Here is a 16,482-nt window from a genome sequence, read left to right on the forward strand (position 1 = left end):
TATGATATGCTTTTGCATACTAATATGCTTTTCTATAAAGCGTGACAAGACAAATAATGATTTGATGGCCCTGGTTCCTTGCAGGGCTTGACACAGACTGCTAGTCTCCAATCAAGAGAAGTGTTGATTAAAGTGTCTGGGAGGATAGAGTGTGAAGGACCCAACCGCCATCTTTATGACTTCACTGGAAACCTGCGTTTCGATGGCCAAAGGTATTTATTTGAGAACCACTTTTTCAGAAACGATGTGTGAGGGCAGGCATAAATGGGGCGCTTGCTCAGGCCACGTGCACAGTTGGGGCCAACAGCAACCAGGGTGGGGGGTCTTCCCTCCCTGTGGTGCCCCTCTCCCCTGGACTTCTTACTTGGAACTCTGTCTTTAATTATGGCACCACGGTGCCCATGGTACAGGCTTTCCCTAGTAGTTACTTCACCCCCCGCCTTTGGCAGCTGCCTTCCCTTGCTCCTCTCCTGATGACCAACCCCAACTATGCTGCACCACAGCCTGAAGGGCCCGCTTAGCCCAGAGTCCTCATAGTCTGAGCGGCACCACTTCACTGCCAAGGGCCGCTGAGACAGCTAGCCACCAGTGTTCCCTCTAAGCTGAGTTAGTGTAAGCTAGCTCACAGTTTTTTAGCCTCTGCTCACAACTTTAATGCCAGTAGCTCACAAAGTAGAATTTCTGCTCACAAGTCTCCACAGCTTCGAGGGAGCATTGCTAGCCACCCTCTTCCCACTGCACTGACCCCGCGCCGAACCCACCCCACTGACTGGTTGGCAGCCTCTGTCCTCTTCATGCCTTGTGTCTCCGGATCTCTTCCTGGTCTGTAGCCCATCCCATGCAGGAGGGCAGAGACCTCAATGTCCCCCTGCCACTCTGTGCTGGAGTTCTGTTCTGGAATCTTAGAGCAGTGTGTTCCCACAGAAGAGAGCCCTCTTGCAAGTTGCTTCAGATGCAGAGGGTGGCTGAGGGAAGGGGGCTTGTGTAAGGCAACCTAGTAAGTTTGGGGTAGCGGTGGAATTTTGAACCCAGGCCCACCTACACTGCAGATCATTTTCTTAGGCAGTATACTACACTAGCTTCAGACTGTCACTCTGCAAAGGGCCATGTATGTCTACAGAGCCAGTTTGGTGTAGTGGTTAAGGGTGCGGACTCTAATCTGGGAGAACCGGGCTTGATTCCCCACTCCTCCACTTGCACCTGCTGATGTGACCTTGGGTCAGTCACAAGCTCTGGCACAGCTGTTCCTGAAAGAGCAGTTTGTGTCAGAGTTCTCTCAGCCCTACCCACCTCACAGGGTGTCTGTTGTGGGGAGGGGAAGGGAAAGGAGTTTGTAAGCCGCTCTGAGACTCCAAGTGAAGGGCGGGGTATAAATCCAATCTCTTCCTCCTCCTCTTCTTCCTCTTCTTCCTCTTCTTCCTCTTCCTCCTCTTCCTCCTCCTCCTCTTCTTCTTCTTCTTCTTCTTCTTCTTCTTCTTCTTCTTCTTCTTCTTCTTCTTCTTCTTCTTCTTCTTCTTCTTCTTCTTCTTCTTCTTCTTCTTCTGTGATAGCACAGCTCTTTCCATTCATTCATTCATTCATTCATTCACTCCTCCATTGAATTAGTTTCAGAGGGTAGTTCTGTTGGTCTGCAGTAGAACAGCTAGTTTTGAATTCAGTAGCACCTTAAGAGACCAAGACGATTTTTGTGGTATAAGGTTTTATAGTCAAAGCTGGTGTCTGACAAAGGGAGCTTTTGACTCTCGAGAGCTCCTGTCCCCAAGAATGTTGCTTGTCCTTAAAGGTGCTCCTGGGCTTGCATCTGGCTGTTCCCACTGAATGAATTAAGCACTTGTTTTACTGGCTGGGTGATGCCTATTTATTTTAAATTTTTCAGGAGATCTTTTTGTAAGACTACATTTTTGACATTACAGCTTTTTTGCCTTTCAGTCCAGTTCCCATTGGACCTGATCAGATCTTACTAAGAGGTGCGCAGATAAGAAACACCCAGTGGGTTTTAGGAATAGTCGTCTATACAGGACACGATACAAAACTTATGCAGGTAAAGTAGCACTTTTTTTGTCAACAGTATTGATTTATTTGTTTACTTACTCCCATTCGTAGTCCCCCTTGCCTGCTGAGATCAAAGCTGGATTATACAGTTGAGGACAATATAAAATATACGACCAACAGTGAGGAAATTTGGATGACAAAATTAGAGAACAATGGACTAGGAGCAGCATAATGCATACAGTGCAACAATGTAATGTGATGAAATAGTGCAATGGGACTGAAATGCAAAACTGGGAAATGGTACAATAAAAACTAGGTAAAATTTACAAGGAACAAAGCAATGAAAACTGCCCAGTTTTCACAGACTTTAAATAAAACCTAGTATAAAATACTCTTCATACTTACACATTTTTCCCATGGGGAAATGCAGCATTTTGGACAGTTTTTTTTAATTTCAGCAAAGTGTTTGGTTGCCGGCTTTTCAACTGGCCTTGTTGCTGTGCCTTTAACGTAGACTCAATATGCACGAATTAGGAAGCAAAACATTCCATAGCACAGAGATAAGTGCTACCATATGGTAATTGCTACAGACCAGTGTTCTGCTTAAGATACAGCTTCAGAGTTCATTGGCAAAATCTGCAACCCTGCTGAAGAGTGACGATTAAAAGACAACCCTTTACTCTTTTTTTATTGACATCAATATTCTGTGACCAAAGTAACACCTAACTTAAACTGCTGGGAGTGGTGAGGCGGAATCAGGCATGCTAGCTTCCATCTCTGCCCCTAAACTAGAAGACTGCACAATCTTGGTCAAAATGCCAGCACAAAACAGGATGGGTTCCTCTTGTGGAGAAGTATATAAGGTTGCCATGTTTTTTTTTCCTGGCAGGGCTCCTGTGCCTTTTAGAAGAAAATGACAGGTAAAACCTCAGGTTGTGTAGCTGATTCAGAGGCAGTGATGGGGGAAATTGCACCTTCTGAGTTTTTGGAAGCAATGCATGATTAAAAGCTCTGGAGCACTGCTAGGAAGATAATGGGCACCACACTTATTTTTTAGCACTGCAGGCATTTGTATGATGAAATGTTCTGCAAGCATTTGCTAATAAAAAAAATCCACTGGGGGAGGATTGCCATCCCTACTGCCACCCTTGGCAGCTATTTTAAAGGGCATCTTGTCTTAATTTCGTTTGTATTTATACCCATGTCTGTGAGTTGCTAGACCAATCACTGCTGAAAACTGGTCTCGGTGACATTGCAACCCATAGTAGCGATGCACTTGTGTTGGGAGTGGATCCAGGGCATCCTGTTGATGCAGCAGCATGACCCAATCAGTGCAAATCAACTAGCGCTGGATGTACGGTACGGCACAACCACATTGCCCCCAGAGCTGTGATGCAGCATAGATACTCGTAGGGCTGAGAACACGAAGGGGCAGAAAGATGATGGGACTGAGGCTGGGTTTGATGTTATGGGAGAGACAGGCTGCCGTCAAAAACAGCAGCCCTGCCAGTCCAATCCTCAGCAGAGTCACTCCAGTCAAAGTCCATTAATTCCATTAGGCTTAGGCTACATTAATTCTGCATAGGATTGCACTTGTACATCTTGCTTCCTCTCCCATTACCAGTAATGTCCAATGATACTGGAGATGGGGAAATGCCTTGTGAATTGCTAGAGATTACATGGAAGAGAATAGAAACATGAGACATTTCTGTTTTCAGCAGTAGGCATGAGTTTGTTAAAATGCCTAGTTCCACCCTGAGGATTTCTGTATAAAGCAGCTGCTTCTGTCCTTTATAATGAGTTTGGTTAATGATTCTTGATTTATTTAAAAGATTTCAAAACCTGTGTTTCTCCCCCAAATCATGCTTACATTTTTGTTCCTTTGCAGAATTCAACCAAAGCTCCCTTGAAGAGATCAAATGTGGAAAAAGTGACCAATATGCAGATCCTTATTTTGTTTTGCATCCTCGTTGTCATGGCTCTCGTGAGTTCTGTGGGTGCCTTATTATGGAACAGAACCCATGGCAAAGTCATCTGGTACCTTGGCTCAAATGGTAAGCAGGAGTACAATTGCATGATGCTAGTATTCACTGTTATAGATGCCTTGCCAAAAAACAGGGAGAAGAGTAAGTAAAGGCAGTGAGCTTAGAAACAACAATAGATGTCCAAACACACATTTTGTCCGATCATTCACAGACTGTGGTCTGTGGATCCCTGGGCTTCATGGGAGGAGCTTCTAAACAGAGACCAGCAATGGCAGACGACTGTTCCTGAAGAACACCATGATCCTGCAGTGCTCAGCCACAGAGTGGTTTACAGGATGCATGTTCTGTCAATGTGGCTTGAGAACAAAAGATCAAAAGGGCCTGCCATGTGTCCTGTTTAGATTGAGCCCATGCTTCAGAATCCGTGGCAGGTACTTAGAGTGTCTTTGGAGTACAAGGCGATGTGGGAAAGTGATCAGTGATAGTGGAAAGTTTGGAAACTGTCACACCATAGATCTTTCCTCCTCCAGCTTGGGGCTGTAGTGAAATTAATCCAAAACTGGGATGATGGATTCATCATTTTAAGTGTACGGAGAGCATGCAGTCACGGGAGCTAAGCAGCAGGTCCCGTTGAAGGTTCTGCTTTATTTGCCAACAAGTGCAAATAAAGTACAAAATGTGTAATTACGTACAATTACAAGCGGGACATAAACCCTGCTGAAATACAATCTTCTTTATGCTGTAAAGACCAAGAAAACCATTCACTATAACAGCCAAAGACTTCAGGGTTGGTACACACGACAGGCCTGTTTCGAATCGATATCTTTGTCAAGTTCTTAAGTCTTCATAAGGCTTGTGGGACTTCCACTAATAATAAGAGTGAAAACACAAGGTGGATAACTGCTAGAACAATTCTCTGTGTTTACAGCATAAAGAAGATGGCTTAGTCCCTTTAAGATTGTATTTCAGCAGGGTATATGTCCCACTTGTAATTGTAAGTAATTACACATTTTGTACTTTAGTTGCACTTTACTGAATAGCTTATCTTATAATACGCACTATAAATATTTTTGCAAAAAACAGATTTTGTTTACACTTTTCAAGGTTGCTTTTGTATGTTTGGTTGACCTCATTACTGGAAACCTTCTCCCTGCTTGTTTGCTTATTCGCCAGCAAGGCAGTGGGGCTCACCTCCCTCTTAGTTGCCACTTAGGGGTCGCTGTTGGCTTCTTCCTGCCGTGATGTGTTGGGGTGCTGCCGCCGCCATCGATATAATTGCTCAGGAGCAGGGATGTCAGGTGGACTGAAACACAGTGGTGAGGAAAAGCTTTCCCTGCTTTCCTTAAATGGAACCCGTGGTCGGGTGGACAGATCCCTGTTCTGCGGTGGAATTGAGGATATTTTGGTTGCAGGTGTCCTCACAGTGCTTTGTGGATCTTACTGATTATATTTTACGTCTATTGAAAATGTAGGTGGGAGGTTCTTAAAAAGCTTTCTGGATGCTATCAGGTGAGGCAGATGTACAAACCACAAATGAATGCCTCTGAAACAGTGTGATGAATGCCTGACTGATAGCCAGAGCCATTGTGAGCTCTTTTTCTCTGCTGCTGATTTAGATGCGTTGGCCAGTTGTGTAGGTCTCTTGACAAAGCTCTAATCTCCTCGGAGGGCAGCAGCTCTCCTAGGAGGCTTGTAGAGCTGTAGAAACATCCCATCTGCAACTGGCTTCAATCATAGCTTCTGAACAGAGTGCTCTTTTCCCGCCTAAGGGTGTCTTGTCGCTAATTCTTCCTTCTCTCAAAAATAGTTGGGCCAAAATTAGAACAAGAACAAAAACAAAAGGTTAGACGGTAAAAATACTAAAAATGGGACGGGGAGAAATTTAGAGGGAGGCAGTGATGAAAGGGGAGGGAAGGCGGCTTGGTAGAGTCCGATTTCATCAGATATTGAAAGCAAAGCCGGGTCAGTGCTTGGATGGGAGACCCCTGAGGGAGTCTCTGCGGAGGAAGGCCAGGGCAAACCGCCTCTGCTTCTCAGTCACCTTGAAAGCCCCTTGCTGGGGTTGCCATAAGTGGGCTGTGACTTGATGACACGGAAGTACGTACGTAGTGATGAAGTGGCTGCCTTTGTCAGACTGCTGAGATCCAGGTATTCTCCCCCCCACAGTTTTCTTGGAGCATTTGGTGATTGCGGATGGGGCTGTTTCCCAAAGCAAAGCACCCCCCCTCCCAAATTATAACTTGCCCTGCAGAGGAAAAATATAAAGTTGCCCCAGTCTTTTCCCTGGAAGAGGCAAATAGCACCTTTGATGCAGGAAGGGTCAACAGCATGCTCCTTTCCCGTCCACAGCAAGGGCACATGTGTGTGCGTGTGAGGGAGAGGCAGGTGGGAAAGGGGGCGGGTGCTGTAATTTCCCCATCCTAGAATCATAGAATTGGGAGGGACCCCCAGGGTCATCTAGTCCAACCCTCTGCACAATGCAGGAAATTCACAAATACCTCCCCCCCCCACCCCCAGTGACCGCTGTTCCATGCCCAGAAGATGTCAAAGAACCTCCAGGATCCCTGGCCAAACCAGCCTGGAGAACAATTGCTTCCTGATCCCAAAGTGGCGATCAGCATTTCCTTGGGCGTATAAGAAAGGGCCACAAGAGCTAAGCACTGAGGCAACCATTCTTGCCCTCCCTCTCATCATGATCTGCCTAAGTTCACAGGATCAGCATTGCTGTCAGATGGCCATCTAGCCTCTGCTTAAAAACCTCCAAAGAAGGAGAGCCCACCACCTCCCGAGGAAGCCTCCTGAGGGTGTGTGGCTTCTCCTCCTTTGCAGGAAAGAGAAGGAGGAGGGAAACTGCTGCAGTAGCATTAAAGAGCAGGATTGCAGCAGCAGTCGTGGAGGGGCGGAGAATGGGAGATGTGCTACTAGGGGAGGAGGGAGCTGGTTGCCAGCTGGTCCATTGCACTTCCGCCCTTTCAACTGTAAAGGTCCATCGTCTTCTGTGGGAAGACCTGGTTTCCAGACTCTACTGCCCATAGAAAATGATGGCTTCTTAAGGTTGAAAAGGCAGAAGTCCTGCAAATTGGTTGTGGTCTGGGGCGTGCTTCTGCCTCACTCTCTGATTCTGCTGCCTGCCGGGGGTGCGGGGTGCGGGGTGGAGTGTTTCAAAATATGTTGTTTTAAAAGGGTGTTGATCATTGTTTCCTAGGGTTGCCAAGTGCATCTTCGCCGGGAGCAGGGGGCTCCCAGCCGGCATCTGATGCGCGCATGCGCACCACACGCACATCACCCAGAAGTGACGTGACGATGCCAGGCACGCTGGGGGTGGGGCCACGGCCATACAAGGGAAAATGGAAATTGGGCCTCCAAAGCGGGTGTTTACCCGCCACCCCCCCCCCACTTGGCAGCCCTATTGTTTCCACTGATATGCTAGCAGCATTCTCAGTATTTTATAAGAACAATGATTATGTTCTTCTTGACTTTCTGATAATGGAATTAAGAGAACAATTTTGGAAGTGCACACCCTTAGCCAGAGAGCTACTTTTAAGTGCTTGGAGAGTGGCTGGTCACTCCTGGTGGTAGAGGGCAGGTAAAAACTGTTTTATTTGCTTTTGGTGGTTCTGTTTGAGGACTCCTTGTTGACTTATTGCTTCTTTGGGTTTTTTTTTTGTAATGAACCCAGGCTTCTGTATTACATCCAGGAAAATCTGACTTGTAGTTATGGTATGTCACAAAGACAACATGGGTTTTCAAAGCCCCCTTTATTTCTTTGGACTTACAAAGCTTTGTGGCAGCCATTTATTGGATTGAGCTTGTAAATGTCATAGTTGAGATGGTTTGCTATGCTTTTACTTTTTTTGCTATTTTGGCTCTGTGTTAAAGTAAAAGGATTTGATTTCGTATGTCCTTAAGATTTGAGCAGTTCTGTTGTTGTCAATAGTATTAGGTTTCTGTGATTCAGTTTCCAGTTTGATTTTAGTTATTTTTGTGGGTTTAATATTGCTGTGGGAGGGTTATCACAGGTCCTGGGATTCAGAATAATACGGGATAAAAGTGTTTAAAACTTTTTAAAAAATGCAAGTGGAACTAGATGAAACTATGTCTTACATCCCCATGTTCACCTTGTATTTCTAATGTGTGGGTGGCATTTGCTGGGGAGAATTAGTGAAAAAAGGTGTTGAAGACTTTCTCTGCTAGAGGCTTTGCCCCAGAACACCTTTCCTTGATCGTTCAACCCTCTCAAGCCAGCTCTGATCCTGGAGATAAGCCTTCCAAGAGGAAGAACAAGTTTGGAAGGAGAGGCTACAAGAGAGTGAAGGGAACGCTATTATCTGCTTTGGTGGTCCCGATGAGGGCAGAAAGGCGAGGAATAAATTTAGAACATATAAATAAAGCTATTCACTCCCCTCCTACTAATTTTTCCTGCAAATCACTGTACTCCCTCACAATAATGTTAGCTAGCAAACGTATAGGAGAAATATCTGTTTGCCAAGGTAATGTGTATTTCTGCTTTGTAATTTTCCTATAGATGCAAACTGTAGTTTGTAATCTCCCATAAACCAGGAACACTGCTGTTTAAATCACCTGAGATTCATTGATGTCAAACAGGGGCAACTGAAGTTGTCACATAATTGTGTTTTGGGCCTTCTGTTTGCACAGCATCTTAACTGGAATCAGCTGCATTGCATTTTGCGTACATGCTCAAAGGCCAGCACAAGAAGCAAGGGGGATGAAAACCTGGTATCTTAGCAGCTATCGGGGTTACCTGGTTGTTTTATGTAGTTGTCAATCTGAACACGATAGCACTTTGCACATTAAAAGTGGGACGTAGTTAATAGTTCTAGAACAATAGTTCTAGGCTGCTTGGATCAACTTCCATGACCTTTGCTCCCTGTCCCCCGTCCCCCAGTGACTGATGGAAGCTGGACCTCTGACAGTTTAAAGTAGGGTTGCCAAATGAATTTTGGCTGGGAGCGGGGGGCTCCCGGCCGGCGTCTAACTCGTGTGTGCGTGCGTCACTCGGAAGTGACGTCGCACGCTGGGGGTGGGGTTTCCCCCGGGCCCGATTCCGCGCGGGGCGGAAGTCGGGCCTTGAAAGCGGGGGGAAATCCGCCCCCCCGGGGGATTTGGGAACCCTAGTTTAAAGTTCAGAGGTGCTTACATTCAGGAATTCTCTTTAGCAAAGGCAGAACACTGGGCCCTCTGGGAAATCCTGGATTCAAATTGTAAAATACCAAGAGTGTTGTAAAATACCAAGGGCTTCTGGCCCCTTTTCTTCATCTCATTCTGCCCCTTCTGGAACCCTCATGTTGAGCTGTGCCTACATTTCACTACATGCAAATTATGAAGTTGATAACTTCAAACCACTGCAGGATCTATGATAGTCAAAAGCCTGTTCTTACACATCGAAAAAATGACATGTGGGGCAAGTGCCTTCGGGCTCTGTTTGGCTTTGCTGTGATGGGCTTCTCTATTACCACTGTTGTCGTGTTGAGACAAAGGACTAGGGAGAGGTATTGTGTTACGGAGAATGTTCAAAATGAGTGAGGCCGTGCTGAATTTCTGTTCAGAAAAAAATCCAGAACAAAAGGGGCTGGTTTCAGGTGCAAAATGTTGTTCAACCTTCTTTTTGTTCTGTTTGCTTTTAAATTTGCAAATCAGGGGCATCTTCCTGAGGTGATCCCAGCCAATCAGGAATTATAGAGGCAGTATGATGAAGTCATGTCTTTATACTGCCAATCTTCTTTGAGTAAATGACGATGTCACAAAGCGAGATCACAGAGGGGACACTTATTCTTGCCTTTGTATGGAATGGGCGAATGCTGTTGCCACATTCTGCTGATTCTTCCTGAGCAATCCCTGAAATGACACATATGTTTTATGTTCCCCCCTCATATTTGTTGAACGTGGACCCTCACATTTGAATGCCAAAAGACCCTGATGTATTGTTTGAATGCCCTGGTGTAGATTACCCTACTTTCAGACATACACAAATGAACACCGATCACTTTTAAGGGGTTACCAACTCTTGTGTGCTTTTGTTTGCTTAAATTCATAAACATTGGCAAATCTAGTATTATTCACTGTAACACAATCCATGTATTATGGCAACTCTGGGGAGTGGCATATCTATAGATTTTTAAAATGCTGAAGATGGTATGAGAGAGACATTGTTGCCCATATGGTGTAATTATACCAGTGTTGTCTGTCATTAAAATAAAAAGCTTTTCAGGGTTCAGAACCCTGCAAAACCTTTTTGATCAAGGATGGCAGCAGTACAAAAGAGCTGTGGGTGTACAACAAGGTCGGCTGTTGTGTCTCCAGCCTAGAGCAAACATTTAGGGCTTCTGTCCTCCTAAGCTAGCATGGCTCCAAAGCATGTGTGTCCTTTTTCTCAAACAATATAAATCTCAACTTATTCCACACATCTGTTTCCCCAAGTAGCACATGGGAGTTTCTAGCCTTTTTTGTGCCTCCTTCCAGATTCAGAAATGTATTGCTAAAATAGTAAGGGATTCAATCCCCCTGAAATAGGGTCTTCATGCAGTATTCATCCTTGGGTGTTGAGGGTTTTCCAAGAGTCAACCCGTTCAGAATCATCTTCTCCTCCTTCTGTCCTGCCCAGCCAGATTTCCCCTTGAGATTGCATGTTCTTCAGACCTTGTTATGCCCTTGGTAACCCAAACATGTAGGAACTTTCTTCTTGCTGGTTCAGCAATGGGCAGTGGTTTAGCTGTCGCTTCAGTGCAGAGAGTTAAGCAAACTGTTGCCTTCTAATCCTGCATTTCTAAGGATGTGTTGATCTTCCAACCCACTAAGATGATGCTCATGTGGGGCTAACTGCTTTCCTTTTTCAATTTATATCACTCCTGTATTGTAGAGTCTGATGCTCATTTGCATGTTCCTCTTTTTTGAAGCCTAAGTAGCTTGTGGAGAGTGTGGTTAAGTATGTCCAGGCGCTTGCCTCTCTAGTGACTCTCTGTTGTCCACGTTGGCCCACAGAAGCGCTGTCAGTCAACTTTGGATATAATCTGCTCACCTTCATAATCTTGTACAACAACCTCATTCCCATCAGTCTGCTGGTGACTCTGGAAGTAGTGAAGTTTACTCAGGCTCTTTTTATAAACTGGGTGAGTACAGGGAACTTAACGGGAGGGACACATATCAAATAATGCTAAAAAAGGTCAGCAAAGCTAAGTTGTGAATATGCAGTATTCTTCTGGCTTCCAGTCATAGCTACAGGGTTTTTCTTTTGCTTTCGAGGCAGATTTTTAATATGGGAAAGAAGATCCTTCTATGTACACAGTGAATTCAGATTTCTGGACTCCATGGAGAGACCAAAGTTGATCAGAGATGATTTCAATATACAGAAATAGCACATGGCACATTTCTTCTTAGACTGTACCATTTCTAGATACAAGTGAAGCAACTGCATGTTTGATCCTTCCATCATGGAAAAAACATCCTCTATATGGACAGCTAGCATGTGTATGATAAAATTTCCAGCCTAGCTTTCTCCCTGACAAGCAAAATTCTCATGTGTAAAATAACCTTTGATACAGTTGAGTATTCAAACATGAGATTCTCCACCTGTATTCCAGGAAAAGTTTTCACATGCTTGACTCAACCCTCATTGCTTTTTGACCTGCTGTGTACAAGTTTTTTTACCTATGCCTGTCTTTATCTGCCAAATGAGGACATACTTTATGCCTATGATGACGTGGGCTGTAGTCTGCAAAAGCTTATACTGTAATAACAAAGTCTGTAAGAGGCCACAAGACTCTTCTAAAAGACGTTTTTATACTAGTGCCATGTGATTGTGGAAGCCCCGTGAAAGAAATGATTCCATTTCATTGTCAGGATTTAGATTTGTTTTTGTGCTTCCAGTATCCTCTCTTATGAATACACAGTATTTATATTTAATTGATATAGAATGCTCCACTGCCCTGATTCTCTCAATTACTGCCCTGGAATAGCCTAAACCCAGCTTGACGCCACAGTATGTAACGCTGTGCTTGCATCAGAACCTGGTCCAGACTAGGCAGAAGTGTCCATCAGCCAGCTTCACTGTGAAAGGGTGAAGGTACATGAGTGGTATCAGAAGGGTGCCCTTGTGAGCACTGGGATTGGAGGAACCTGCTAAAACCATGTATTTGGCTTCCTTGATGCTGTGAGTGGTGTTTCAGCCATCCCTTGTAGAAGGCAATGGGTTGGGGATTGCACATTGCACATGACATGACATGCTGTTTTTCCACAATGGGTGAGGTTTATCTGTAAAGACTGACTGGACCATCAGTGAAATGAACTCTGTTCTACCTCTGCTTTCTAGCAGTACCCTCTTCGAAAGAACTGGGGCAAACTGGAATGGAATATACTATGAAAACTGCCACAGATTCAAATGTAAACTTCATGCCTTTTCCTTGCTTTCACCCTTCTTTCAGGACATAGATATGTATTATAATGAAACAGACACACCTGCAATGGCCAGAACTTCAAATCTTAATGAGGAGCTTGGCCAGGTGAGATCGTGAACATGTGCTGCTGTACTGGAGTGCTTGCTTGGGAAAAAAAATTAAGGCATCCAGAACTTGGTTGTTCAACTTTCGCAATCTGTGAATGTACTTGGGGTGTCAGGGGGGCTAGCACCAGAACTGTAGATTCCCCCCACCTCACAGCAGTGAGCCACAAGATACCATTGTCTCTGTTTGTGAAGGCACACCTTCGGAAGCTTTAGATTACTGTGGAAGTTTGCTCAGTAGGGGGATGCCTACTACAGTATGTCATGGTACTTTTAGCTCCTTGTGTAGCATTTGTGTGATCCCATGAACAATGTCATGAAATCTCCACTGAAAGGAAGTTTTACAATTTCAGCCATTCCTTGATGTGCTTTTTAGTCACCTGTGACTAGAAACTCTGTTTTGAAGCCTCAGTACAAGGCAAGAGCCATTGTTCAGTGATAGAGCTCATGCTTTGCAGGCAGAAGATAGCCGTTTCATTGGCCAGCATGGGAATGCAGAGAATAACCTTTGCTTGAGAACCTGGAAAGTCCACTGCTTCAAACAGTACTGGGCTATATAGACCATTGGTATCACTTGATATACAGCAGACTCACATTCTAAATACGTTGCCTGTCTGTGTTTTTCTCTCTCAGTCTTGCAGCTGATACTTGAACACACAAAGCTGCCATTTAGTGAGTCTGTTGATCTCACTTTGGTCTGCCTGGACTGGCAAAAGCTCTCTAGGGTCTCAAAAGGAGGTCTTTCACATTGCCTGCTACCCAATCCTCTTAAATGGAGATGTTAGGAATTGAACCTGGAACCTTCTGCATACAAAGCAAATGCTATCAAGCCAGACTCCGTTCCTTTCTGTACTGGGGACATGGCCTCTCCTGCAAATGTGCGGTGATATTGGCAATAGGAGAGCCATGGCTTGTTGATAATGTTGGTATAGTCATAAAAAAGAGAAAAATGTGGAATCACCGGTTGTTGATATACACATATTTTAGTGCATAATAAATCTGTCCAGTGTTTATGACGGTTTGGATCCTGCAGTGAGTGAGAAGGTTCCTCTAACGGAAGGAATCCTCCTGTGAAGAAAGGTGTCTTCCATCAGAGGAAGACTGTCCACTTGCAGCAGGAGATTATTGGATCCAGCCCTATGGTGACTGAGTCCTAACTGTGTTCAGGATTGCAAAAAAAAAAAAAAGACAGTTCAAGGTCACAATCCAGGCAACATTAAACAATCTTGAAACAAATCAAAGAGATTTAAGCTCGCGCTTAACTCTCCTCTGAAATCATTGTTGTCTACAAGTGCTAAACTTTGCTTGTATCGCGGCTTCACTTTTCAATATACATAGTTCTATCAAATATTGTTTATCTTTATGATGTTGACAGTTCTGGTGCCAGGGAATGGGCTATTGTCACATAATGCCATTCTGCTAGTCTGCATAACCTTAAAATGGCTGGTACTTCAGCTGAGCTATTTTTTTTTGGGTAAATTACCTTATTTAAGCATCTGAAAGGGAATCTATCTGTTTCTGGCCAATTATGCCTATTTTTGTTTCCTGTGGTTTCCTTAATTGATACAAATGCATTATACTTCACTGCATTTTGTTTATATTCTAGGTAAAATACCTGTTTTCTGATAAAACGGGCACCTTAACATGCAATATCATGAACTTTAAGAAATGTAGTATTGCTGGAGTTACATACGGGTATGTATCTTTGCAGTATACGCTGTAGTAGCTTATTGGTCTAGTGTTCATAGAGTGACAGATTCTTTAGTTTTACATAATACATAGTTTACACTGTTAAGTTTGGGGGGGGAATACTTTTCCCCTCCAGATGTGGCTGTAAAGATCTGTTCTTCTCATTTGGATTTTGCAAGCAACCCAAATGTTAATGATAGCAGAATATGATGGCTAAAATACATCTCTCTGGACTCCGATGGTAAGAATGTAGTCCCATGGCCATAAGTCATGGTTGATCTGAGGAATAAGAGAAAGCTCCTTTCTGTATTCCATAAGCTTCCATTGTATTCAAAGCAGGTTGTATGTTTTAAGGTTTCCTAAACAGTAAATCCTGGGTTTTTTTCCAATTTGAAACCATCTGGCTACCCATTTGTGCTTTTGGTGTGTCATTCTGTTTTTAGTGTGAGCACAAATACTTACAGTAGCCACTTCTATATTTCACTGCACTTCGGATCATGAGTCTCTCTCAGATAAAACAGAGACATCTCAGTTGTCAAAGTTCACTGACTAAAAATGGAAGCCTTGCCTGACGGACCTTAAGGGTGGATAGTGGAAGATGGTGGAAATGCCCCTGATATTAACATGGCCATATTTCAGCAGTCCTCAGCATTATCAGTGGAGGCACAGGGCTGCTTATTGGGAAAGAGGAAGGCGTGTGGCAATTCTGGAACACTTCGGTCTTAATGAACCATATTTTTAAAATAGGGAGGAATCAAGGAGGAGCTCCATAAAGAACCCAGTCTTTATAAACCCTGTTTCATAATATTCTTTGATGCTGTTATCACATTTAATCTACGGTATGTTACTGGGAAGGAAGAGCATGAAGTCCTTGCAAGTGGTGGGATTTGGGTTCCTTGGATGGATGCATTTCCAGCTGCAGGTTTCCAGTCCTAGATTCACTTGGCCTTGTCTTTCTGTACTCCTCATTCAGAGGCTCCATCGTAGTCAGATGAAGCTTTGCTGCTTTCAGGATGTCTTCTTTTCTTTTGGCCAGATGGTTAATTAGTTGTGCTTATTCCCTTTTAGTCACTTTCCAGAACTGGTCAGAGAATGTTCATCAGAATATTTCAGGTAGGTAAACAATCACTGGCAATAGTTTGACATTATTTAGTGGGGAATTCCTCTTATTACGAACCTGAATTGTCATGGGCAAGTGACAAACATGAATTGGCTCCGGGCAAATGTTCAGATGGCAGACCTCTGGCACAGTTATTTCTGGCAGCAGCAAAGCAAGTGTAGGAAATGCAGGTAGAAGAAAGGAAGCCAAGGAAAGATATAAACTGCATTACATCTGAAGCTGAGCTAAAGGAATTATGTTAACTGGAAACAAATTTATCCTGCCTTTCCACAGTTTAGTCCTCCAGTGGTCTACAACAGATAAGATTCCAAGATATAATCATATTTAGGTGGGAATGCCAAATAAAACTTCATTCCTTGGAATTTTCAAGGATACCCTGTCTTCCTAGGATCTCCAAACAGCAGTATTTTAGATTTATTTTGACTTACATGAAGTTGCTCCTTTCACAATTATTTATTTATTTATTTATTTATTTATTTCAGTTTATATCCCATTCTCCCTGCCAAAGCAGGCTCAAGGCAGCTGTACAGGTATTAGCCACCCAGGCCAGTCCAGGGATGGGAGGGAACCCTCTACTTTTACAGTACATTAAACAACAAACCACGAGATGGTCTATATCCTCTATGGTTTCCAGAACAATATGCCACCAGAACCTCTTTTCACTAGTCCCTGCCTTTCCTAAAGGAGAGATTCCAAACCCTTAGTTAGCATCTGGGATTTAACACAATAGCAACTCTATCCAGAGGTGCACACTTTACTCTCCAATGGTAGTGTATATGGTGAGCGTTTAGGCCACAAGATTTAGGCTTGGAATGCAAGTTACAAAATCAGAGACCCATTAGAAATAAGAATAATTTTTATTCAGTACAGAGCATAACACAGACTATCAGAGATTACCAAAATGACAAACCTAAGGCGATTTCCCTTAACTACACAGTAAAAGATACATATTTACCAAGTTCAGGAACATCCAAACAGTCCAAAATAGTCCAAGGGATTTTAAGGAGAAATCCCATCCTTGCACCCATGTGCTCCAGTTCACAAAGCAACTCTTTGTCTCTCATGAGGCAGCATTTCCAGGTGCAATAAAACAGGCAATGACAAGAGGAGGAAGGGAAGAGATCAAGAGCTAAGAGAGAGGTCATTCCCACAGGAACTAAACAACCACAGCCCAATTCCAG

General features: G+C 43.9%; 1 protein-coding gene across 1 annotated transcript in view; it reads left to right on the forward strand.

Annotated features, from left to right (window-relative positions):
- Positions 1–16,482, forward strand: part of ATP8A2 (ATPase, aminophospholipid transporter, class I, type 8A, member 2) — a 224,812-nt gene that overhangs the window by 130,889 nt on the left and 77,441 nt on the right. The window contains exons 9-15 of the mRNA XM_015413822.1: positions 85–212; positions 1,930–2,041; positions 3,881–4,046; positions 10,977–11,104; positions 12,416–12,493; positions 14,099–14,187; positions 15,250–15,294. Coding sequence (XP_015269308.1) covers positions 85–212; positions 1,930–2,041; positions 3,881–4,046; positions 10,977–11,104; positions 12,416–12,493; positions 14,099–14,187; positions 15,250–15,294 — 746 coding nt within the window. The remainder of the gene's footprint in view (positions 1–84; positions 213–1,929; positions 2,042–3,880; positions 4,047–10,976; positions 11,105–12,415; positions 12,494–14,098; positions 14,188–15,249; positions 15,295–16,482) is intronic.

Source organism: Gekko japonicus, unplaced genomic scaffold (genome assembly GCF_001447785.1).
Source record: "Gekko japonicus isolate JY-2015 unplaced genomic scaffold, Gekko_japonicus_V1.1 scaffold931, whole genome shotgun sequence".
Classification (NCBI taxonomy): Eukaryota; Metazoa; Chordata; class Lepidosauria; order Squamata; family Gekkonidae; genus Gekko; species Gekko japonicus.